The sequence below is a fragment of the Syngnathus typhle genome, unplaced genomic scaffold (genome assembly GCF_033458585.1).
Source record: "Syngnathus typhle isolate RoL2023-S1 ecotype Sweden unplaced genomic scaffold, RoL_Styp_1.0 HiC_scaffold_242, whole genome shotgun sequence".
NCBI lineage: Eukaryota > Metazoa > Chordata > Actinopteri > Syngnathiformes > Syngnathidae > Syngnathus > Syngnathus typhle.
The window spans coordinates 52,352-73,639 of NW_026872146.1; the positions used below are offsets into that span (position 1 = coordinate 52,352).

Consider the following 21,288-nt stretch of genomic DNA (forward strand, 5'->3'; position numbering starts at 1 on the left):
TAAAGGAGGCTTTAGAGGCCGAGGAAGAGGAGTTGTGCAACCTCCAATAAAATGCTGGAATTGCGGAGAAAACGGTCACATGACACGTGACTGCACAAATGAACAAAGACAGTTATGACGAGGCCAAAATCAAATCAAATCAGATTTCCATGTAATGAAGTGGGAACCTGGCTGCCAAAATTAAAGAGAAATTATCTTAAATATACAAGAGATATTTGTGTTGAAAGGATAAAGTAATACAAAGTAACACTTAAATTAAAATTTGCAAAATAAATGGAAAGGAATTACAAATAGCTTTTAAAAGTAAAATAGAGAATAAATCTGACAAGTAATACGAGCAAAAAGGTGTTCTTAGTGCTTCTATGTGTTCTTATATGTTGTGCGTCATGCTTTTGTGCTGGTGTGTGTGCGTGTGCGCGCAGAGGATCCTCATGAATGGGTGTGTACGAGTGCGAGTGAGAGGTGTGTTCTATGGAAGAAATCAGTCATGGAGAATGTTCTGGAGGCTGTTGAGCAATAATAGGGAAATTGAGAAGTGGATGATGGTGTGTTTAAGGTGGTTGGAGAAACTAAGATGAGCAGTGTGTGGAAGTAGAGAAAATAAGACGTGTTTGGCAGAAAGTGACTAGAATGGTGGGTTGATAGGACGAGGATAAAAGACAGCAAATGTTGTGTAGAAGACTGAAAGATGTTGAAGGTGAACATGATGAAGGGGGCAACAGCAAAGTTGGCCTGCCCTTTGAGAAGGTGAGACTGATAAGCGTGCCTGCGCTTGCGCGTTGTCGCGGGGCGGGGCTGTCCGCATGGGCCTGTGCTATGCTCGTGTGGGTGGTGGGCCGGCATCATGATTGTTGCAGGAAATGGCCAGCCTGTGACCAATCAACATTGATGCTGCGCCCCCCCTTCGCACGAGGGGTGCTATGGCCGCGGACGAAGCAGAGAAAGTGTGCGTTTCTCAGAGAATGTTTGAATATTTGAAGCAGGGTGATGCTTAAGGAAGACATGACAATGTTTGCATTAAGGATGAAAGGCACTGATTAAAAAAAAAAGGTATAACCAAAACGTCAGAGGAGGATGACGTTTGCGCAGCGTTGTTTGTTGGTATTGTTTGTGAGCTGTGTCTCTACTGTTTTTGTGTTGTCTGTGTGCTGTAGGTGTTATGTGTTAAAAGGGGGAAATTGGCTAATATAGGTGCAAAAAAGAATTTCCTACACTGTAGTCTATCTGACTTGCACCGCAAAACAAAAACGATTTTGTAAAAATAGGAAGTAAAAAAAAAAGCAAGCAATTAGGTTATGGGCAGAAACTATATTAATGAAACTTAATTAGAAACTAGCATTAAGGCTAGGAATTAATGCCTAGCCTTGATGAAACAAAATTTGAGAGATGGAAAGAACTTGCTTTCTGGAATTGGATGAAGAAAAATTATAAAATAATGACATTTTGAAGCTAAATTTAAAGGGTATAGTCAATTGGTTGTGTCAAGACTTTTAAGTTTTTACATTTGAGAATAAGAGAGCGATCGAGTTGAAGTTAAGAAACAACAACAATTAACTATTATACTAATTTACCGACGGTTATTTTGTTGATTTTTATCTTTTCCAATTAGTGGATTGGTTTGACACCTTGAGGAAGGAAAGATTAGGATGTGGAACACGGGTTTAGACAACCAGTTACACACGCAAAACATGTGTGCACTGGGACACTGAGAAGCATTTTGAAAGGTGTGTCAAATTGAATGGAGATGAAATCATATGTAGTAATACAACACTTTACTACATATGGATTCCCTAAATTGTACTATTGAGTTACATAAAACATACATTTTGATTTTTATTCAAATTGCTAAGATTCTTGTGATAAACGATGAGAAAATGATTGAAAAGAAACTACAACTAAGCTAGTAGCAGTCCAATTGCCACGAAAATAGCTATATGCACGTGTGCAGGGCACACACGAGACTGATTAGGTGCCAAGACGTAACAAGCTTGCAGACGGAACTGCATGGCTGTAGTGCAAAAGACGCTTCAAATTTTATACACAGAAGAAGCAGATTAAATTACTGAAATATTTTTAAAGATGTGCAGCAACAAAATCCATCGACTGAAATTCAATTATGGACGAAAAGAGGAGCAAGAGTGGAGAATGGTATCTATAAATGACCAGAAGACTGACCTATCCTCCAAAAAACATATACAAGTGGGCGGCAATATTGAGCCATGGTTGTGTGTCGCATGGCTCAAGAGGAGGGATAATGGGGCAGTTCAGTCAGCTTTATACATCATGTGAATTTGATTCATATTCAAAACAGTTAAACAGTTATAAAAATTTTTTTTTGAAGAGCTTGTTTAACATGTGCTTAGCGCAATCCACAGGGTTATAGTGCCTGGTCATAATAGATGCATTCTAAAAATGGATTGAATTGGCTTCAAAATATACACTGAATGCCTTAACAGTGGCAAAAACGTTATGTAAAGAAATAATAGTTTGTCAACAACTGCTGTAGATGAATGAATGAAGAATGGAATCAATATCTCGAAAATGAATGTGGATAGTTTGTTTACTGATTGTGAAATGTGTGACAGAGTGTTCTATATAATATCCGTTGAATGGAAGAAAAAGAAAAGAAACCATTGTTTTTAGAGAAAGTAGTCAACCAAAATTGTATATGTATCGACATGCCAAGATCTGGGAAAAAGCTGGAAAAAACAAAAATATAATGTCTTTAAATTTGAGAGGCGACGATGATCTGACTAAAATTGATGCAATTAAAGTCCCCAGAGGAGTTCCTGATTAATAAGAATTAATTGACCAAATTGAAGCGGGATGGGAGTCCTCCATTTGCTGCTGGTGGACGATGAACAAGAACGTTGACAGGATAAATTACATCCATTGCAACATGCAGAAATTGGGCAAACGGACACAAGCGGGACTTGAGGCGGTGCACGAACAGCTAGCCACGCCTTCCCTAATGTCAATCCAGAACCGCAATGCTCTTGTTATGTTGTTGTCTGGGAAAGGAAGGGTCTGCGCAATGTTCAGGGAACAATGCTGCACCTTCATCCAGAATGACACCGCCCCTGATGGGAGCCTGACGAAGATGATTGCAAACTTGCAAGCCCTCAACACGAGGATGAAAGAGCACAACGAGTGGATGACTTGCTTTTGGGAAGTATAAAGCCCTTGTGTCCTCAATTACTGCTATACTCACCTTGTGTGGATGTTGTTATATTCCATGTCTCCGTGCTCTGTTTAATCGTCTTATCACTACAGCAATCTCGCCCATGGACGACGAGATGGCCCGGGTATGCCTAATGTCTGAACAGCAACATGTCGATGATAACGATGATGATGATGCAGTTTTTGCACTTGAGTTTACAGACTTCTTCCCAGATCTGTGTGTTTCCGAATGATAATATCGCAACATTTATCTTTTTTTTGGTGTAAACTTATTTGTGCCATACTTGTGATCCGACAACCGAAAAGTGGTTGTTTTTGGTGATGTAAATATTGAGCAAATATGTGATAAACAGGAGGGAAATGTTGGAATAATTTAAGTAAAGCCTTGTCATTTATTAGTTTATGGCTATACTTTCATCTAGGTTTTTCTCTTGAGTGACAGGGATTCCTTTTGATCCCTGTGGATTTTATCCTTCCTGTCCTTATGTTATCTGTGTGTTTTTGTTTCTGTAAGAGGCCTTCACTAACAATGAGCAGAGCTTATTTACATAGGCGAAATGTTCTTATTTGGTTGAAAGAAACTTCATTCCTTTTAGTTAACTGTAGGTTTGGTTCATAGATGGTTACAAGTTATCCCATATTTACTCAATGTTTGTTAAAGTGTTTAGGACAAGTCACTCGTTCTTATTGCGTGTTACTTTACTAAGTAGATAAAGTCTAGCCAAGGTTTAGTTGCATTGTTCCACAGGAGTTATCTGATCTCGCTCGGAGACGACTCGGCCAACAACTGGAAGAGAACAGACGGGCAAACTCTGCGGGGGTCACGGGTCGACAATGAAGTGCTAATTCACACCACACTACATTCTTTTGCTAATCAGCGTTGCTACAGACACAATCTCCCCTCCCTTTAGTGTAGCAACGCCTCTGTAACCAAGGAAACCAAAACATTAAATAGAGGAGCACGTGGAGGGAGAACTCAGAATTGATGGAGATTGTAACCGAGTTTCCTCTCTCTATCGTTCTCCTCGCGAGTAAACCTGTTCTGGTTCTTTTCTCCTCTTCCTTCCAGTGTGTGGTTTAATGTCTGATGGTATTTAGACCTAACAGCAGCACATTAGCGTCAGCACCAGTGTCCAGCTTGAAGTCGATTGCAACACCTCTGATCGTGGCTGTTTCGTGCCATACAGTGTCCCTTGTTTGGTGTGCTGAATTCTTGGTTCCATTTCCAATCATGCCTATGTATAAACAGTCCATTTCTTTTTCTAAATTGTTTACAGTCTTTGTCTTACAATGGCTATTTTTCTCATAGCCACCCCTACACACCTTTGAAAAGTGGTTATTTTTTCCACATTTATGACACACAGCGCCGTAAGCTGGGCATTGACGAGGCTCATGCTTGTTTCCGCATTTACGGCACACAGTCGTTACCTGCTTCTTGTAGCTTGGTTTGTTCTTGTCCCAGCTGCGTGTTTGCACTCTTGCTCTATTCAATGCATCCACTGAGGCATCATGGACAACAGGTGACGCTTGCATCGCTTGTATTTGTGACTTGGCGAGTTCTGCTGATCTACATGTTTCCATTGCTCTGCGTAAAGTAAGTGCATTATCACGTAACAGTCTCTCTTTCAGATGAGTATCACTAATGCTGAACACCAATTTATCCCTTATCATGTCATCTTCATGTCTTCCAAACTCACAGTTCTTGCTCCTTTGACGTAGTTCTGTGATGAATCTGTCCACCGATATTCCTGATGACATTGTGTGTGACCAAAACTGATGGCGTTCAAAAACAACGTTCTTTTGTGGACTGCAGTAGCCTCTGAATGCTTCCAAAACTTCCTCCATCGTTGCTTCCTCCCCTTCTGGGGTAATGGCAAGTGTATTATACACTTCCAGCGCCTCTTCGCCGACAGTGTGGAGCAGGATGGCAATTTTAACCCCCTCATTTTTATCCACCGCGCCAGAAGCAACCATATAGAGCTGGAAACGCTGCTCCCACCTGCGCCAGTTTTCAGCGAGGTTCCCCGTGATTATCAACGGAGACGGTGGCCTGAACTGCTCCATGTCGGCTGTGTTAGCTCCCGTTAGCTTGCCGCTTATCTTCGGTCAACACGTGTTGAATACTGTCCTTGACTTACTCCGTAACTCCGTCTTCTGACACCATGTTGTGGCTTTATGCTCTGATACACTGTTGTAGTGTTGTCACTAACCGTGGGTTGCTTACTGGTTGTTTCACCAATAATACACGGAGGCAAGGATGCAGTACGAGTCGATCTTTACTGCCCGCTCAGTCAACATCTCCTAGACCCGCCATACAGACAGACCACACCCCCGAGCACCGAGTGCTCGATTCCAATCTACCACATCGTCCATCCGCAGAACAGGTATCGCTGTAGCCTAGCCCGGCTGTCTTTGGGCAAGGACTGGAAACCAAGTAGACAACGGGCCATTCCCACAGACTGACAATTTAGGCCGAGAGTCCTGAACGCCACACGCCATGTTGAAAATGCATGACCGGATTGGAGATGTGACAGTCGTTGCTTTGCTTTTAGGTTGTTTCTGCTGCTCCATGGAGTCTGGTGTGCGCATTTACAATGTGGAGCCTTTGATGGAGAAGGGCCACTTGGGTGAGCGTCTTGCTGCTCGGCGCTGGCCGGGCGCCTGCTAACATGGCCCGCCGTCTGCTTTGCAGATCACGAGCAGGTGGGCAGCGTGGCGTCGTGCTCCATGCTGCATCGCTCCAACCTGCTGGCCGTGGTCGGGGGCGGAGTCAGCCCCAAGTTCTCTGAGATATCCGGTGGGTGCCTTTTGAATTGGGCGAGCACGACCATGAAGCCAACCGGTGTGACTTTTCAGTGCTGATCTGGGATGACGCGTGCGATTCCCGAGACGCCAAAGACAAGCTGGTCCTGGAGTTCACCTTCACCAAGCCGGTGCTGGCGGTCCGGATGCGACACGACAAGTGAGTGGCGGCGGCTCGCTAAACTGGCCGAGAGGAGCGCAAACGTTGAAAGCAAACAAATTGGCGGGCTGCCTCCTCCCAGGATCGTCATGGTGTTGAAGAACAGGATCTATGTGTACAGCTTACCCGACAAGCCGCTCAAGCTCTTTGAGTTTGATACGCGCGACAACCCCAAAGGTGAGCGAGTGAGCCAGCGAGCGCTCGGCCAGTCAGTCGCGCGGCTTCCTTTTATTAGCGTCTGCTTTTCCACCAGGTCTGTGCGACTTGTGTCCGAGTCTGGACAAGCAGCTGCTGGTTTTCCCGGGACACAAATGTGGAAGTCTGCAGCTGGCGGTAAATTGCCCCTCACACTTCCAAGCGTACGCGGGAGAGCCTGCGTCGCCGTCATTAGTCCGCTCCCGCCCTCCAGGACCTGTCCAACAGCAAGCCCGGGACGTCGTCGGCGCCGTTCACCATCAACGCGCACCAGAGCGAGATCGCCTGCCTGGCGCTCAACCAGCCGGGAAGCGTGGCCGCCTCGGCCTCTCGCAAGGGGACGCTCATACGCCTCTTTGACACCAGCAGCCGCGACAAACTGGTGGAGCTGCGGCGAGGCACCGACCCCGCCACGCTCTACTGGTAAGCGTGCCCCCCCCCTTATTATTATTATTTTTTTGAATTGTCGGTTTGCTCACCGCTGACCATGTCCCCTCCCCGCACCTGCACAGCCTCAACTTCAGTCACGACTCGTCCTTCTTGTGCGCATCCAGTGACAAAGGGACGGTCCACATCTTCGCCCTGAAAGACACCAAACTTAACCGCCGCTCCGCGTAAGGCCGCCGCCCCGCTCCCTCGCCCACTCCCTCTTCAACGTGCGTGTGCGCCTGCCAGGTTGGCGCGCGTGGGCAAGGTGGGCCCCGTCATCGGCCAGTACGTGGACAGCCAGTGGTCGCTGGCCAGCTTCACCGTGCCCGCCGAGTGCGCCTGCATCTGCGCCTTCGGGAAGAACACATCCAAGAACGTCAACTCCGTCATCGGTCCGAGGGAGGGGTCGTCGTTTGCTGCGCACCGGCCACATTTTGCCTCTAACATTTCCTTTGCTCTCTATGGCAGCCATCTGCGTGGACGGCACCTTCCACAAGTACGTCTTCACGCCCGACGGAAACTGCAACCGAGAAGCCTTTGACGTCTACTTGGACATTTGCAACGACGACGACTTTTGATCCAGGACGGAAGGAAACGGGGAAGGACCCAAGGAAGAAACGGCAGGACACTTCAAGTGAAGCCAGGTGTCACCTTTTGCGGTTCGGCAGGTCCGTCACACCCCTGCGATTTCATTTGTACTTTGACACAAACTGAACAAAGGAAGCAAACCAGAAAAAAAAAGAAAAAGGCAGGCGACTTCTGTTTTTATTCAAAGCAAAATGATACGTACATTTACACATGAAGCACACGTGAGATCAGGGGAAAAACATTTAAATAAGAACCAAAAATACCCTGCCCCAACGCAGACGAGCACAATGGTCAGAGCAAAACCAACGGAGCGCTGGCTTGGCTGCCTTGCGTCTACAGCAGCTCGTGGCGACATTTTGGGCAATAGCTGACGCCAGTAATCAAGCGCGCGATGAAATCAACTTAGGAAAAAAAAGGATAAACATGCTTAACGCTAAAAACTTTAAATCAAGAACGCAGCATCGGCTCGCTGAAGTTTTCCATGAAGGCGGGCCCTCGCGTGTCCATCGAAGGTGGACGACCAAGAACGCTGTGAGGATCCTGTCCGACGTCGGCGGGAAAGGCACGCATGGTCTCCAAGACCAGGCCGAGGTGCTCCAGGAAGGAGTTGACGGATACGCGAAGGACGCGAGCTTGCTCTGCACGCCACTTCCTGAAAAGGTCACAAGAGGTCACTGGCGGGTGGGCGTGCGGGCGACGGCAGCGGGGCCGGGCGAAGGCTCCTCACGCGCTGAGCACACTCCCGGCGAGCGTCAGCCGCTTGCGGACGCCTCCTCGCCGGGGCTCGCGGTCGGGACTCAGCGAGCGCAGAGCCACAGTGGCCTGGCGCGCCGACTGGAAGGGAACTTGCAGCGAGCTAGAAAAGGGGAGGGTCAAGGAAACGTGTGCGAGTGACTCGACGTCAGCGCTCAGGAAAGAAGCCATGCTCGCTCGCGGAGAATCAGGCCCAGAGACGTCGGAGACGCGATAACCTTATTGCTAGTTTGGCTGAAACTGCAAAGAGAACTCTCGACGCTTCAACATCACTGCAATCCAAGGATACAATTCCATTTGGCTCGCTTGCTCGCCGCTCTCGGGCGCCGCCATGTTATTTGTCTGCGGAAGCCTTCTTCGTCCGAGTAATCGGAGCACACTCGTTGCTCGCCCTCCCGCGCGGCCGCCCCCTAGCGGCAGAGCAGACAGCGCACAAAAGTCGACCATCGGGTTCGGAGGATATTTATTTCTTCTGCGCGGTTGAGTGACCGACCACAAATGTATGTACTATGAAGTTGTGTGAGCTTGTGGCGGACCTCAGTCCCAGGCCTATAGTTCGGGGTGGGTTGATATGTTTATCCTTTGCCAAATCATACACGCTTTGTATCTTTGATGACTTCTGACACAAGCTAAATGTTTCGCTCACAGTTCTTCGGTTTCTTCAACGCAAAGATTTGTGGCAGATTCTTTGCTCTTTTTTTTCTCTTTTTTCTGAGGAGGAGCTGTCAAAGTCACCTGTGCGCATGCACGTGTGAGTAGCTCATCCGAGGACGCGCCGACAGAACATTCTTCCAAATCCTCATTCCAGAAGCGTGCTGAAGTCACAACAAGGAGGTAAGGCAGGCGTTTGTTTCGTCCTCTTTAAAAAAACTTTTTTTTTTTTTACTTAGTCCTCTTTGAAAGTGAAACCCAACAACCAACACATGGTCAAAGGACTCTGTGAACGATAGAGGGAGGACAAAAGGAGACAATGACTCAGAGGGGGAAAACCATCTCAAGACCCCAAAAAGTTGCCAAGTATACATAGATGTTCGTAAGCCAAGGTTTCCCTGTACTTGGGTTGGTCCAATTTAGAACCAAACTGGGCTGTTTTTAAGCCGGAATTGGTCAGGCTGAATGAAAACCAACAGACAGAGCATTGAAGCGTCTTTGGATCCTTGAAAAACACTATATGAATTGAATGCATTATTATTATTTTTGCGCCTACACTAAGTTGTTTTATTCCGAGCCACACTTAAGCTCTCCTCATCAGCTCCTTTGTATGGAAACCGTGGATTGACCTGTGCAACCACGTCTGCGCGCGTCTGACTGCACACGAGTCTCTTCCTTGTAGGGCACGGGCACTAGGCTGATGGCGGCAACAAAGAGTCTCTTTCTTGTAGGGCACGAGCACTCGGCTGATGGCGGCAACAAAGAGAGGCGGCGGCATGCTGCGTGACCTGCAGGTGGCGTTGCAGCGGAAGATTGAGGAGCTGACGGAGCGAGACGCGCTGATTGAGGAGCTGGAGTCAGAACTGGATGCCAAAGATCTCCTGATTGGCCATTTGCGGGCCGAGCTGGACCGTCATCGTAGTTTGATGCCGGGCACCGACGATACTGCCGCTGCACAGACACCCGACGCAGGTGTGACAAAACGTTCTCCTGAGTCACTGAACTGTTGAGGTCCGCCCGGGCGGAGGTTATGTTTTTTTTTAACATTTTCTTCACCTTTTTTTGTTGCATCCAGCAGGTGGCGCTCCAGCAATGCCAGCACCGTCACTCGATGAGCCTCAGCGCACCAAGAGACAGGCCATATCGGCAGAACCCAGCGCTCTGGATCCTGCCCGACTCACCGACGTCACGCTCACCAGCTACTGCAAGAGCAAAGAGTGAGCTTATGTTATTTTTGTTCTGTGTTTTGCAGACTCTTTTCAATCGTTACATCTGCGGTTCGGACCATTTCTTTCCGCTGTGAAAAAAAAAAAGAGCCGTGAGGAGTGTGTGTTGCGCAGAGGCGACGCTTCCTACCTCAAGCCGAGGCTGCCTCTCGGTCGGGGTCGTGGGAGACCGAGAAGGCCGGCCCTGAGAAAGGTGCCTGCCCCATTGGAGCCAGGGTGTGTTTGCGTGCAGGTCCAGCGAGCTGATCCAGAGAGCGCTGATGGACAATGACTTCATGAAGCATCTGGAACATGGACAGGTGAGAAGACCCCAACCCCCCCCCCCCCCCCCCCCCCCCACCACCACCACCCCTCCACCCTCACCCCCCACTTGGCGTCTGTTTTGCTCACGCTTTGACGTCCGCCCCGTTTCCAGATCCTCACCATCTTGGACTGCATGCGGCCCACCAGCCTGGACAAAGGCTGCTGCGTCATCCAGGAGGGCGACGACGGATCTAGCGTCTTTGTTCTGGAGGGTGGGTCACTGCAGCTTTTGCTTCCGAGTCACGGCTCCCGTTTTCCCTTTTGCGTCCGTCCACAGAGGGCATGGTGGAGGTGAGCAAAGAAGGCAAAAAGCTGTGCACCATCGGCCCCGGCAAAGTCTTTGGCGAACTCGCCATCTTGTACAACTGCACGCGCACGGCTACAGTGACGGGTACACCACAGTGCACACGACAGCGCCCCCTGAAGCTAGGACCGGAGTCCAGGCGTCATCTTCCAGCGTGTGTGTGTGCGTGTGCGTGCGTGCGTGTGCGCGCATGCACGTGCGCGCATGCACATGTGCGTGTGTGCAGCTCTGACCGACATCAAGTTGTGGGCCATTGATCGCCAGGGCTTTCAGACCATTATGATGAGGACCGGCCTCATCAAGCATTCCCAGTACACGGACTTCCTGCGCAGGTAACCTTGACGTCGTGACATGGCAGCAGCCTGACGTCCAAATGACGTGGCGTCTCCCTGTCGCTAGCGTTCCGTCCTTCCAGGCCCTTCCAGAGGACGTTCTCAGCAAGCTGGCTGATGTTCTGGAGGAGGTGAGTCCAGACCCGCCTGCACGTGTCACTCTCTGGTCATCTGACCCCCCGTGTGTGTGTGTGTGTGTGTGTGTGTGTGTGTGTCTGCGCACATCAGACTCACTATAGCAATGGCGACTACATCATCCGGCAGGGCGCCACGGGAGACACCTTCTTCATTATCAGTGAAGGGCAGGTGAGCTTTTCTACTCGTTCCGTGCCTGCCCGTAAGGTGCGCTGCCAAAGTGGATTGGGCAAAGTCTGCTCACTTTTACTTTGCACGGCCTCACAAGGTATGACTTTTGGCTTCCTTCGTGCAAAATCTCACTTGTGAGCATGTGCAGGTGACGGTGTGGCAGCAGACCGCCCCCAGTGGTCAGCAGGTGCCGGTGAAGACGCTGTCCAAAGGCGACTGGTTTGGCGAGCAAGCGCTGAAAGGGTGAAAGCGCGCTACGCCGTTCACGTCGCCGTCGCCCGTGCCTTCCCGCCATCCATTTAACGTGCTGCCTTTCCTGTCTCGTAGGGAAGATGTGCGTACGGCCAGCGTGACAGCAGAGGGCGCCGTCACCTGTCTGGTGGTAGACAGAGAGTGAGCATTGGTGGTTTGGTTTGAAGCCGGGGTGGCCAGGGCTGGGAATCCGAGATGAACATTTCCCTCCAGCTGTCATTATTCCCCTCTTCCAGACAGGCAATGCAAAGGCTACAACCCCCCCCCCCCCCCCCCTCCCACGTTCCATCCTTTCACATCAGACAAGGCAAACATCGTGCATGGCTGAGTAGTCATTGTTTATCCCAGCAGCCACTGTCATGCCTTCACGGAAGCAAATGCGGCAGAAACTTGCAGAAACTTGCTCGACACAAAGCAAAATCAAAAGAATATTTAGAGTCCTAAAAAACAGAGTCTTTGGCGTCCTTGTGTGTTTTCCACATCATCTGAAGGAGTGAGGCCGCTCCTCAGTCGGGTTCATGCTGCCTCACGGCACTCTCCTTTGTTCCGCAGGTCCTTCAAGCAGCTGATCGGCGGCTTAGAGGAAGTGGACCGCCAGCAGGGAGACGACGAGCACGTCAAAGCCAAGTAAGTGGTGTACATCGCCGACGAACTCTCTATTGACGTCGAGGCAACGATGCACTAACGCACGTGCGCAGGTGCCCGGCTGAGGACGACTTCTTCTCCGGCGTGACGCTCGACGACCTTGCCGTGGTCTGCACCTTGGGCATGGGTGGCTTCAGCCGCGTGGAGCTGGTGGGTGGGTCCCCGCGCCGGCGGCCGTGGTGCCGACGCGTGGTGACGTGTGGCCGCGTCGCCTTCAGGTGCACCTCAAGAGAGACGCCGGGCGCTCCTTCGCCCTCAAAGTGTTGAAGAAGCGCCACATTCTGGACACCAGGCAGCAGGAGCACATCCTGTCGGAACGCCGCATCATGATGGAAGTCAACAGCCCCTTCATCATCAGGTCACTGTTTAGTCCCTCCGTTCATGTCCAAAGCAGGCAAAGTACAAGTCCAGCTCGTGGGGTGCCAAGCGCAGGTTTGAGGTGCCCGCGTGCCAGCGGCCTCAAGCCCATTGTTTCTTTTCCCCTCATAAGTAGGGGTGTAAATCGCGGGTTTTGTCACGATACGATATATCGATACAAAGAACCACGATACGATATTTGCCGATATCTTAAAGCCTGCTGTGATTCATTCACGATACATCACGGTATAGTGCTCTACGATCGATATAGAACAATATCCTGATTTATAACAATTCATATCTTAAAGCCTGCTGTGATTCATTCACGATACATCACGATATAGTGCTCTACGATAAATATAGAACAATATCCTGATTTATAACAATTCATACGCAAAATCAACAAGGTACTGCAAACTCTTTATTTAGGAAATTACAAAGTGCTTCCAAATGAATGACTTGAAGCCCAAAGGGGAACGAATGTCCTTGTCTTCTTGGACACTAGCCATAGCACCAGCCCAGGAGCCGCGTAGTTGTCGGCTCCCCTTTCACGTGCCTGCTCTGCTCACAACACAACACGCCGCGCGCTGCTCCCGGAAAGAGGAAGCAAGCAACAATGAACTGGATTTCAAAATAAAGTCGCGTCTAATGTCTGAGGTCAAAAACGGGCGATATAGATCGATGTTTACGTTTAGCATCGATGCCAACAAATCGTAGAGCATTATATCGATGCATCGTCACACCCCTACTCATAAGTGGCCGCCGCCAGCTGTTCTGAAGCACAGTAATGCGTCCCTGTCCGCAGGTTGTACCGCACCTTCCGGGACCCCAAATACTTGTATATGCTGCTAAAGGTTTGTCTTGGCGGAGAGCTGTGGACGCTCTTAAGAGACAGGTGGGTGTCGGGTCGGGATGAGCACGTTGTCGCTGTGTGCGAAGGCACCGCCGGCCGCGTTCTTTGAAAGTAAAGGGAAATGTGCTTTTGGGAGTTTGCAAACATATTTTAAGGTTGTGTTAAACTTATAATCATATTAATATCTAGTATTGGAGTGCTCGTGTGGATTGGTGGGGCCGAGGAATGTGCAGGCAAACTGTATGAACTTGTTTTCTCGGAAGTGTTGTGTATAGTTCTAGACAGGGAGTACCGGACGAGATAATCTCAAGGTCGGTGAGCTACGAGAACAACGAGCAACTATATGAAACCAGACTTCGAGGGGAAAACCAAACCGTCTGACCTCAGCGACACCTGGACGGGGAGGAGATGGCCATCCACCAATCATCTCACAATATTTTGCATGCTTTAATATTCATATTGTGTTTCTTTAAAACTGGGCAACCCGGAAGAATGTGTCGTCTTTTGGTGGTCACAAAAACGCACGAGTTTTAGTGTGAGGGACCCGGGACCCAGGCCTGTATTAGTGCGCTTTGTCAGGAATAAATAATTGGTAAATTTGGTCTAATTGATCTACTGGTCTTCTCTTTGACAGAACGAACTCGCAAAATTGTTAGGTGCGCCAGTGTGTGGATTAGGACATTGCAATTTATGTGTTAAGTGTTGATCCCAATTTGGAGTCAGATCAATAGCTAAAATCCGTATCCTAACAGTTTCTTGGTGACCCCGTACGTGATGTCAAGAGAAGGGTAATTGACAAACTCGTGGTCTGTGTCCAAGTCATCGGACAGTTAGTCTGGGACAGCTGTCTCCCGGTCGGCGTACCGTTTGAATAAGGAATAAGCGCACAACGTTGAGCTGGTACGACGTCTCCTAAACCCTGAGCTCATCAATGATAAGGTAAGCAGAATACCTGTTACTATATGTCGAAATTCTGCAAATTGAAAGAGGAAATTTAAGAGGAGACTGTCGTTCAGATCAAATAAGGTGTGCATGAAGTGAATATACATACGGTGAATAAGTTTGGAACTTACGTGTGTAACGTGTACGGTAAAGTCAGGGACTTACGCGTACTACGGATAGGTCAGGGACCTAGTGCTTCGTCGTGGCGGACAAGGGTACGGTGACGATCGTATTCAGATAGCTGGGGTTAATAAAGAGATCCCCGAGGGGAAGTGAGGCCTCCTCAAAAAATATCCGGTGGTAACAGTTCCTCCTGTGAGAGACCAGACCGCTAAAATATCCAAAATGTGCAACCAAATTGGGGGGAGTGTGTGTGTGATGAGAGGAATGAATGGAGTGAGATTGAGAGGAATGTATGCTGGAAGTGCAAATTGTGAGCTACATGAGAGATGGATTCGAATCCCTTTGTCTGTGTGTTCTGTGTATGTGCGTAATCTCTGTAAAAGTTTGTGTCAGTCTATCGTCGTTCGTCTGAGCTCTGCGCGAGCACTTTGTGTATTGGCGTGCGTGCCGTGCGGATGCGTGTGTGTATGTGCGGTTGTGTGCGCGCTCGCTGTGTGTGCGTTTATGTGTACATGTGTGGTTGCGGGCGTGTGAGGAGGAAGAAGATGATGTTGTGATGCAACAGAGAAAAATGTTGGAGTGCGCGAATCAGGACAGTAGAAAGAAGTGCAGCCAGGGAGAGAGAGAGACACGGAGAAAATATAATTTGCGGAGTGGTCAGGGACAGATGACACAGGCCGAGGTGCAGAAAAATGAATTGATGTGTCCGCTGGTGACCACATCGGGCGGTCAGCACTACGAGCCCATGGTGCTCCGTGATGTGACCGCGATGATGGAAAAGATGCCCCCACTTCACAGAGGAGGCAAGGTGTGGCTGAACAAATTTTTAGCTCTGATGAGTGGGCAGAGCTGTACACTCGGTGACATGCGCCAGATGTTGGCAGGAGCATGCTCTCTAGTGCAATTGCAGGCAATTGAGGAAGCAGCAGGCACAGCGAGGCTGGGGAGGGAGGTGCCCTTGCCACAAGTAGCAGCGCCCCTGTTTGAAAACATTAAATTGACTTTCCCACAACCCACCGATCTGGCCCCCACTATGTTTCCTTATGATGTGAAAATGTCACCTGCACAACATTATGTAACATGTGTGGAAAGTTGGATTGAAACCACAGGTCGACATCCAGCTCTCACGCACGAGGCAGAGGTGCTCTTCCGAACGGCGCTGCTGGATGGACTTCCGCCAGATGTGAAGAAGCAGCTAATGTCAGATCCTGACATTCTGGTTTGTACCGAAGAACGATTTAAACGTCATCTTTTGCATCACTGCAGAATGTTCACTGAGTCACAAGCTAAAGTTGAAAACGAGACAGATGCATTATCTAAACAGTTGTTGAAATTACAGTTGGCAAAAATGCATGGTGAAGCTAAACAGTCTAAATCACAAAAAAAAGGAAAATGCAAATGTCACAGGCTCCTCAGGTGGTGGGGCGCGGAAGGGGCCAGTTCCGGGGCGGATACAGAGGCCGGGGAGGGAGTGCACCTGCTTACCCGGGGAGGGCAACATACAAGCCCCATTCAACAAATGCATGTTTCATCTGCGGCGAAACCGATCACTGGGCAAGAGGATGTCCACAGTATCGACCACGCGGAGCCACCCACCCAGCCGAAGGCCCGCCATACCAACCCGGAGCGCCGATGCAACAGGCAGGAACAGCTCCACCCGGTGGACGGCCCTGGCAACAGCCACAAACGCACGGAGGTCAGTACTACCAACATGATGATCTCTGGTGTGGACAATTTGAATAGGGCTGCCCGGGGAGCCAGGAAAGCAGTGGCCCGGCGGAGCCAATGCTTCATGTGACAGTGGAAGGAAAACCTGTGAAGATGCTGGTGGACACGGGAGCAACTTATTCATCAATAAACACTGCCCTTCCTGTATCCTCACTGTCAAAGAAAACAACGACTTTAGTCGGCTTCTCGGGACAACCACGTACTCTGCCTTTCACCAAACCACTTGAAACTGTGATCACCCGAACAGGGTGTAGACTGTGGCACAAATACATCCATTCCACAGACACTCCGATCAATTTGATGGGAAGGGACTTGCTGTCAGCCGTTCAAGCCAGAATTCTGTGTGGGCCAGAGGGAGTGATTATTCAATTTCCAGATGGCATCAGCATCCAGTGCTCACAGCAGCTACAACAACATGGTCAGTGGCTGATGGCGCCCCTACCGGCAGAAGCAGAAACTGCAACCATCTACTGGGCCAGGCTGGAGCCAGAGACCCCTGCTGGTGGCGGTGTGTTCTCGACCTACCTACTGTGGAAGCCCTGGATCTGCTCACTGGCGCCATACCACCCACCTGTTGATCCTTTGCATTGCACGCTATATTATGACCGAAAAAGTGATGATGTTTATCGGGATTTGTTTGAAGAAATTGAAGGGCACATGTGGGATTTAACTTCATCATGCATTTTGATTGGTAAAGAGGGAGTTGCAGCAGCTACTGAATTAACACCAGAACAAATGCAGTGGTTCAAAATGACAGAAAAAGGGGTACCACACATTTCACTAGCTCTTGCCCCAGGTCATGAAGCCAGAGAATTGGGCTCAATGGTCAAACATTTGTTGCTGCAAACCGACTGGCGGAAGACACACATCCCTAATTTGTACTGGTCAGAGTCTCAGAAAGCTTACCAAATTAAACAACCCATGGTAGACTCAGGGCTGCTGGAGATGATGTTGGTATCTCGCACACATGGCAGGGAATTAACTGATCATGAGGACGCTGAAGTAATGCTCGCGGCCTTGCCCGACACCTTGTGGTCCCAAGGTCCATTTGATGTCGGGTTTTGTCACTCGATGGCCCCTATTGATCTCCAAATGGATGAGACGCAGCCTATCAAACGACCCCAATATCGTTGGCCGAGTGAGGCGAACCAAGGCATGGAAGACACTCTCTGCGGCCTCTGGGACGCAGGGGTGTTGGAAGTGTCATGCTCCGAATGGAACACCCCGTTAAGGCCAGTCCAAAAAGCAGATGGGAAAACATGGCGCATGGCGCATGATTTGAGAGCAGTAAATGATGTCACTATAACTCCTGTTCTTCCTGTGCCAGACCCGCACCGAATCCTTGCATCATTGAACCCTGCCTATCAGTGGTTCACCGTGATTGATTTGGCTAATGCCTTCTTCTGCCTTCCGCTTTCCCCCTCAGTGCGGCACGTGTTCGCATTCACTTACAAAGGGATGAAATTACAATACACTCGCATGCCGCAGGGATTCAAAAATTCGCCAGGATTGTTCAATCAGGTCCTCAAAGAACTCCTCGAACCATGCCAAATGCCGGATGGCACATTGTTGTTGCAATATGTCGATGATTTGTTGATTGCAGCAAAGGACGAGCAGGCGTGTCTTGCAGGAACAAAGAAAGTGTTGTTGTGGTTAGGAGAGAAAGGGTTCAAGGTGTCAAGGAAGAAACTGCAATGCTGTCGCCAACAGGTCACTTTTCTAGGTCGAGTGTTGACCCCTAGTGGCCTCGCCATGTCGCCTGAACATAGAAACTCCATCCTCCGGCACCCACGGCCCGCCACCGTCCAGGAGATGCTATCATTCCTGGGGTTGTGTGGCTACAGCAGACATTACATACCCTGTTTTGCCGACAAAACTGGTGTCCTCCGAGCCCTGATCCGCGAACAGGGGGCCAGGAATCTCAAGGCTTGCCTGGTCTGGACACCGGAGGCTACCGAGGTCTTTGTGTCACTGGTGCAGGAGCTGGCCTCTGCTGCGACCTTGGCCACTCCTGACTACACTCTGCCCTTCCATCTAGATGTCTCTATTTCAGGGAAAGTTGTGAATGGAGCTCTGTACCAGAAAATGCAGCATGGACGTGCAGTGTTGATGTATTGCAGCGTCCCCTTGGACAACATTGAGCAACGACAACCCGATTGTTCCAGGTATGCGGCTGGCCTGGCGAAGGTCTTACTCAAAACAGCCCACACGGTCATGGGGCATCCAGTCTATGTGTTAACTGATCATGCGGTCTCCTCGTTTGTCGCATCGGCGGCATTCACGTTGACTCCGCTGCGACAAACACGATTGTTGAAAATATTGACTGCCCCAAATGTCAACTATGTCCATTCCGGTGTGAACATGGCCGATCAATTGTTGGTGGGACCCCATGAGTGTGCATCAAAGGTCCAGACGGTGACGAAAGTCCGACCTGACCTCTATTCCACTCCGCTCGGGCACGGTCGGGTGGCGTTTACAGATGGCTGCTGTTGGAGAGACAGGATGGGCTCCCTCCATGCGGCCGCGGCGGCGGTCGAGTGGAGGGATGGCTCCTTCCAGCCTCTTAAAGTGATGAAGCTCAACACCCACCCATCAGCCCAGGCGGCGGAAGTCTTTGCTCTGGTGTTAGCTTTGCGACAATGCAAGGGGGAGGCCGTGACCATCTATTCTGACTCCGCTTATGCGGTGTCGGCGGCTTTGATCGATCTGGTAGGGTGGCTACAGAATGGGTTCACGACGGCCAGAGGCTCGGAGATTGCGCACAAGGATTTGATGTTGCAGTTGTTTGAGGCGTTGAAGTACCCGAGCGAGGTGGCCATTGTCAAAGTGCCTGGTCACTCCAAAGCTGACACTTTAGTGGCTAGGGGGAATCGAGCGGCTGATGAATTGGCCAAGCAGACGGCCGGGTACGGCGGGGCAGAGGACATGATGGTGTCCCGCGGTCCACTAATTGTGGACGGGGAGCACCCCGACTCCTGTTTGCCTCTGTCACTCTCGCATGCCGATCTGTGTGCCGCCCAGGGTGCCACCTCCCCGGAACAAAAATCGGTTTGGCTGGCAGCAAAGGCTGTCAAACGATCAGATGGCTTGTGGGTAGGACCCAAAGGACAGCCAGCTCTTCCGGAGGGAAGGCTGATGTCGGAGATCCTGACACAGGCTCACACACCTTCCCATGTGGGTCCCCATGCCATGATGATCCATCTTCGAAGTTGGTGGCATCCCAAACTCTCGGATGTGGTCTGGAAATTCGTTGCAGATTGTGAGTCTTGCCAGACGTTCAATGCACGCCCTACGTTGAAACCAAAGCCCGGCCTGTTTCAGCCGGCCCCGTGGCCGGGGGCAGAGGTGATCATTGATTTTACCGACATGAGTACAAGAGTGAATGGGAAACGCTTTTTGCTTGTGATGGTTGACGCTTACTCAGGCTGGCCTGAGGCATATCCGTGCTCGAAAGAAGATTCTACTGCTGTGATCAAGGCTTTGATCACCCATTACATCCCCACGCATGGTTTCCCGGCCCTGATCCGCTCTGACAATGGTACACACTTTAACAACAAAGCCTTGGCCAAGGTAGAATCAATTTTGGGGTTGAAGCATCGATTCGGCTGTGTCTACCATCCTCAGAGTCAGGGCGGAGTTGAACGTATGAATCGAACACTGAAGGAGAAATTAGCCAAAATTATGGCTCAAACGACAATGAATTGGCTCCAAGCGCTCCCGCTTGCCTTGTTGTCTGTGCGGCAATCCGTTAACAGGCGCACTGGATTCGCACCATTTGAATTGATGACGGGTCGTCTAATGCCGGGACCAGCAACGACGCTCGTCCCACCAGAGGATGTTACGGTACCAAATTTGTCTCATGCAGCATACTGGTCCTATTTGTCTGCTTTGGTGTCCAGTGTTTCTGCACAGATTGGAGAGAAATCCGCTGCGGCTGCGGCGGAGGAAGGCGTGTCAGCGGAGAAACAGCTCACGCCGTACGTGTACGTCCGAGTCATCTCTAGAAAGTGGACGGACCCCCGGTGGAAGGGCCCCTTTCGTGTCTTGGCCAGGACGTCTCACGCGGCCCAGCTCGACTTCAAAGGACGCCGGTGGTATCACTACTCACAACTCCGTCCGGCCCCAGAGTTTGTTCCGTCAGGATGAAGGTATTCCTGTTTGGCCGTGTCCCGGACCCGGCCAAAAGGGGGGGAACAGAAGGAACAATACGGAAAAGGAAAGGTTTTTGGGAATTTTCAGAATTATTTTTAGTAGGAGTGCTATGTGTGAGTTGTCTTTTTGTGTGGGCATTGATGACAATTGATGAGACCATCCAGCAGAAAACGTCCCAAATTCAAAATTCACCCACCAACAAACAATACCGATGCAGAGGAAAAGTAGTCTATGAAGCTGAGGTGAACACAACAGAAGAGCTCTCACGAGAGGAACAGGAAGGTTTGAGACAGAGATGTGACAGCAAAAATTGGCAAACGTATGTCACGTTGTCTAATTGGACAGAGACCAACCAAACCTTACATGACAAATTGGAAAAGTACCAGAGAAGGGTGTGGAGGAACCAAATTCAACAAGTAAAGAGAGTATTGGATTTAGCCCCACCCGATAGAGAAGGGACATGTATTTACCAATGTAAAGAAGATGGACAGTTTGTTGTTGCTTCGTGTCATGGACAAAAGAAGTTAACATATGGAGAAATGTGGTTGTTTTATTCTCAATGCTCAGAGAATGAGTTTGGTTTGTTCTCGGTTGAGAGGGCATTGGAGAGTCACGGCATACAATTATCCACTCAGATGACGCAGATGGCGGTGAAGGTAAGTAAAGGGAGGTTGAACGATAAATTGAAAAACCCCGCCCCAATCAAGGAACCATTGTGGTACTGTAATGGAACAGGGTGCCCCACAGCATATTACAATGTGTCTGAGTACCATTTAAACATCCGGTCCAAAAGACAAGTGGTGACTGGAGTCACTCAGACACACCGCGGGCTCTGCGAACCGGTTCAATCATTCAAATGGGGGATCCAGGTTTGCATCCCTAAAAATGTGACAGTACAAATTACCATACCGTTTGATAGTTTGGTCAACGGGCAGATTAGAGGACAAGATTATCGGGATTATGATTGGTATTTGACCAATGAGTTGGTAAACAGGGGTTGGAAAAAT

The 21,288-nt window shown here is 49.7% G+C and overlaps 5 protein-coding genes across 6 annotated transcripts; 4 read left to right on the top strand and 1 right to left on the bottom strand.

Moving 5' to 3' along the window:
• Nucleotides 1-5,646: 5,646 nt before the first annotated feature.
• LOC133149059 (WD repeat domain phosphoinositide-interacting protein 4-like) lies at nt 5,647-7,434 on the top strand. Its single transcript, XM_061271792.1, has 9 exons — nt 5,647-5,807; nt 5,873-5,977; nt 6,037-6,142; nt 6,225-6,319; nt 6,396-6,475; nt 6,552-6,760; nt 6,850-6,951; nt 7,013-7,158; nt 7,235-7,434. Exons 1-9 carry the CDS (start codon nt 5,678-5,680, stop codon nt 7,342-7,344), a joined length of 1,083 nt encoding a protein of 360 aa, XP_061127776.1. The 5' UTR covers nt 5,647-5,677; the 3' UTR covers nt 7,345-7,434.
• A 79-nt stretch (nt 7,435-7,513) lies between these two features.
• LOC133149061 (EKC/KEOPS complex subunit LAGE3-like) lies at nt 7,514-8,460 on the bottom strand. 2 transcript variants are annotated; one of them, XM_061271795.1, is made up of 3 exons: nt 8,397-8,460; nt 8,082-8,210; nt 7,514-8,006 (listed from the first exon to the last, which is right to left on the bottom strand). In XM_061271795.1, exons 1-3 carry the CDS (start codon nt 8,438-8,440, stop codon nt 7,802-7,804), a joined length of 378 nt encoding a protein of 125 aa, XP_061127779.1. In that variant the 5' UTR covers nt 8,441-8,460; the 3' UTR covers nt 7,514-7,801. The 2 variants fall into 2 exon arrangements, with proteins under 2 accessions (XP_061127779.1, XP_061127780.1); XM_061271796.1 differs by lacking the exon at nt 8,397-8,460 and having other exon boundaries at nt 8,082-8,395.
• Nucleotides 8,461-8,823: 363 nt separating this feature from the next.
• On the top strand, nt 8,824-11,476 carry LOC133149060 (cGMP-dependent protein kinase 1-like). The gene is made up of 10 exons (XM_061271793.1): nt 8,824-8,941; nt 9,490-9,730; nt 9,834-9,975; nt 10,217-10,283; nt 10,400-10,499; nt 10,565-10,678; nt 10,818-10,923; nt 10,991-11,054; nt 11,152-11,229; nt 11,378-11,476. The coding sequence occupies exons 2-10, from the start codon at nt 9,508-9,510 to the stop codon at nt 11,474-11,476; spliced, it is 993 nt and encodes a 330-aa protein (XP_061127777.1). The 5' UTR covers nt 8,824-8,941; nt 9,490-9,507.
• Nucleotides 11,477-11,556: 80 nt separating this feature from the next.
• LOC133149062 (cGMP-dependent protein kinase 1-like) lies at nt 11,557-13,938 on the top strand. The gene is made up of 5 exons (XM_061271797.1): nt 11,557-11,563; nt 12,034-12,108; nt 12,180-12,276; nt 12,345-12,484; nt 13,289-13,938. Coding segments are annotated over exons 1-5 (471 nt in total). The 5' UTR covers nt 11,557-11,561; the 3' UTR covers nt 13,446-13,938.
• Nucleotides 13,939-14,085: 147 nt separating this feature from the next.
• On the top strand, nt 14,086-21,272 carry LOC133149058 (uncharacterized). The gene is made up of 2 exons (XM_061271791.1): nt 14,086-15,620; nt 15,809-21,272. The coding sequence occupies exon 2, from the start codon at nt 16,187-16,189 to the stop codon at nt 20,273-20,275; it is 4,089 nt and encodes a 1,362-aa protein (XP_061127775.1). The 5' UTR covers nt 14,086-15,620; nt 15,809-16,186; the 3' UTR covers nt 20,276-21,272.
• Nucleotides 21,273-21,288: the final 16 nt, after the last annotated feature.

Bases quoted from the DNA above. Each gene is read 5' to 3' on its own strand.
- LOC133149059 (XM_061271792.1), top strand. From the start codon at position 5,678: ATGTTGAAAATGCATGACCGGATTGGAGATGTGACAGTCGTTGCTTTG. The intron at 6,476-6,551 runs GTAAATTGCCCC...CCCGCCCTCCAG, and splicing joins GTGGAAGTCTGCAGCTGGCG to GACCTGTCCAACAGCAAGCC. The intron at 6,952-7,012 runs GTAAGGCCGCCG...TGCGCCTGCCAG, and splicing joins AAACTTAACCGCCGCTCCGC to GTTGGCGCGCGTGGGCAAGG.
- LOC133149058 (XM_061271791.1), top strand. From the start codon at position 16,187: ATGCTTCATGTGACAGTGGAAGGAAAACCTGTGAAGATGCTGGTGGAC.
- LOC133149060 (XM_061271793.1), top strand. From the start codon at position 9,508: ATGGCGGCAACAAAGAGAGGCGGCGGCATGCTGCGTGACCTGCAGGTG. The intron at 11,055-11,151 runs GTGAGTCCAGAC...TGCGCACATCAG, and splicing joins TGGCTGATGTTCTGGAGGAG to ACTCACTATAGCAATGGCGA. The intron at 11,230-11,377 runs GTGAGCTTTTCT...GAGCATGTGCAG, and splicing joins TCATTATCAGTGAAGGGCAG to GTGACGGTGTGGCAGCAGAC.
- LOC133149062 (XM_061271797.1), top strand. The intron at 12,109-12,179 runs GTAAGTGGTGTA...GCACGTGCGCAG, and splicing joins GACGAGCACGTCAAAGCCAA to GTGCCCGGCTGAGGACGACT. The intron at 12,277-12,344 runs GTGGGTGGGTCC...CGTCGCCTTCAG, and splicing joins GCTTCAGCCGCGTGGAGCTG to GTGCACCTCAAGAGAGACGC.
- LOC133149061 (XM_061271796.1), bottom strand. From the start codon at position 8,278: ATGGCTTCTTTCCTGAGCGCTGACGTCGAGTCACTCGCACACGTTTCC. The intron at 8,007-8,081 runs GTGAGGAGCCTT...TGACCTTTTCAG, and splicing joins GCCGGGAGTGTGCTCAGCGC to GAAGTGGCGTGCAGAGCAAG.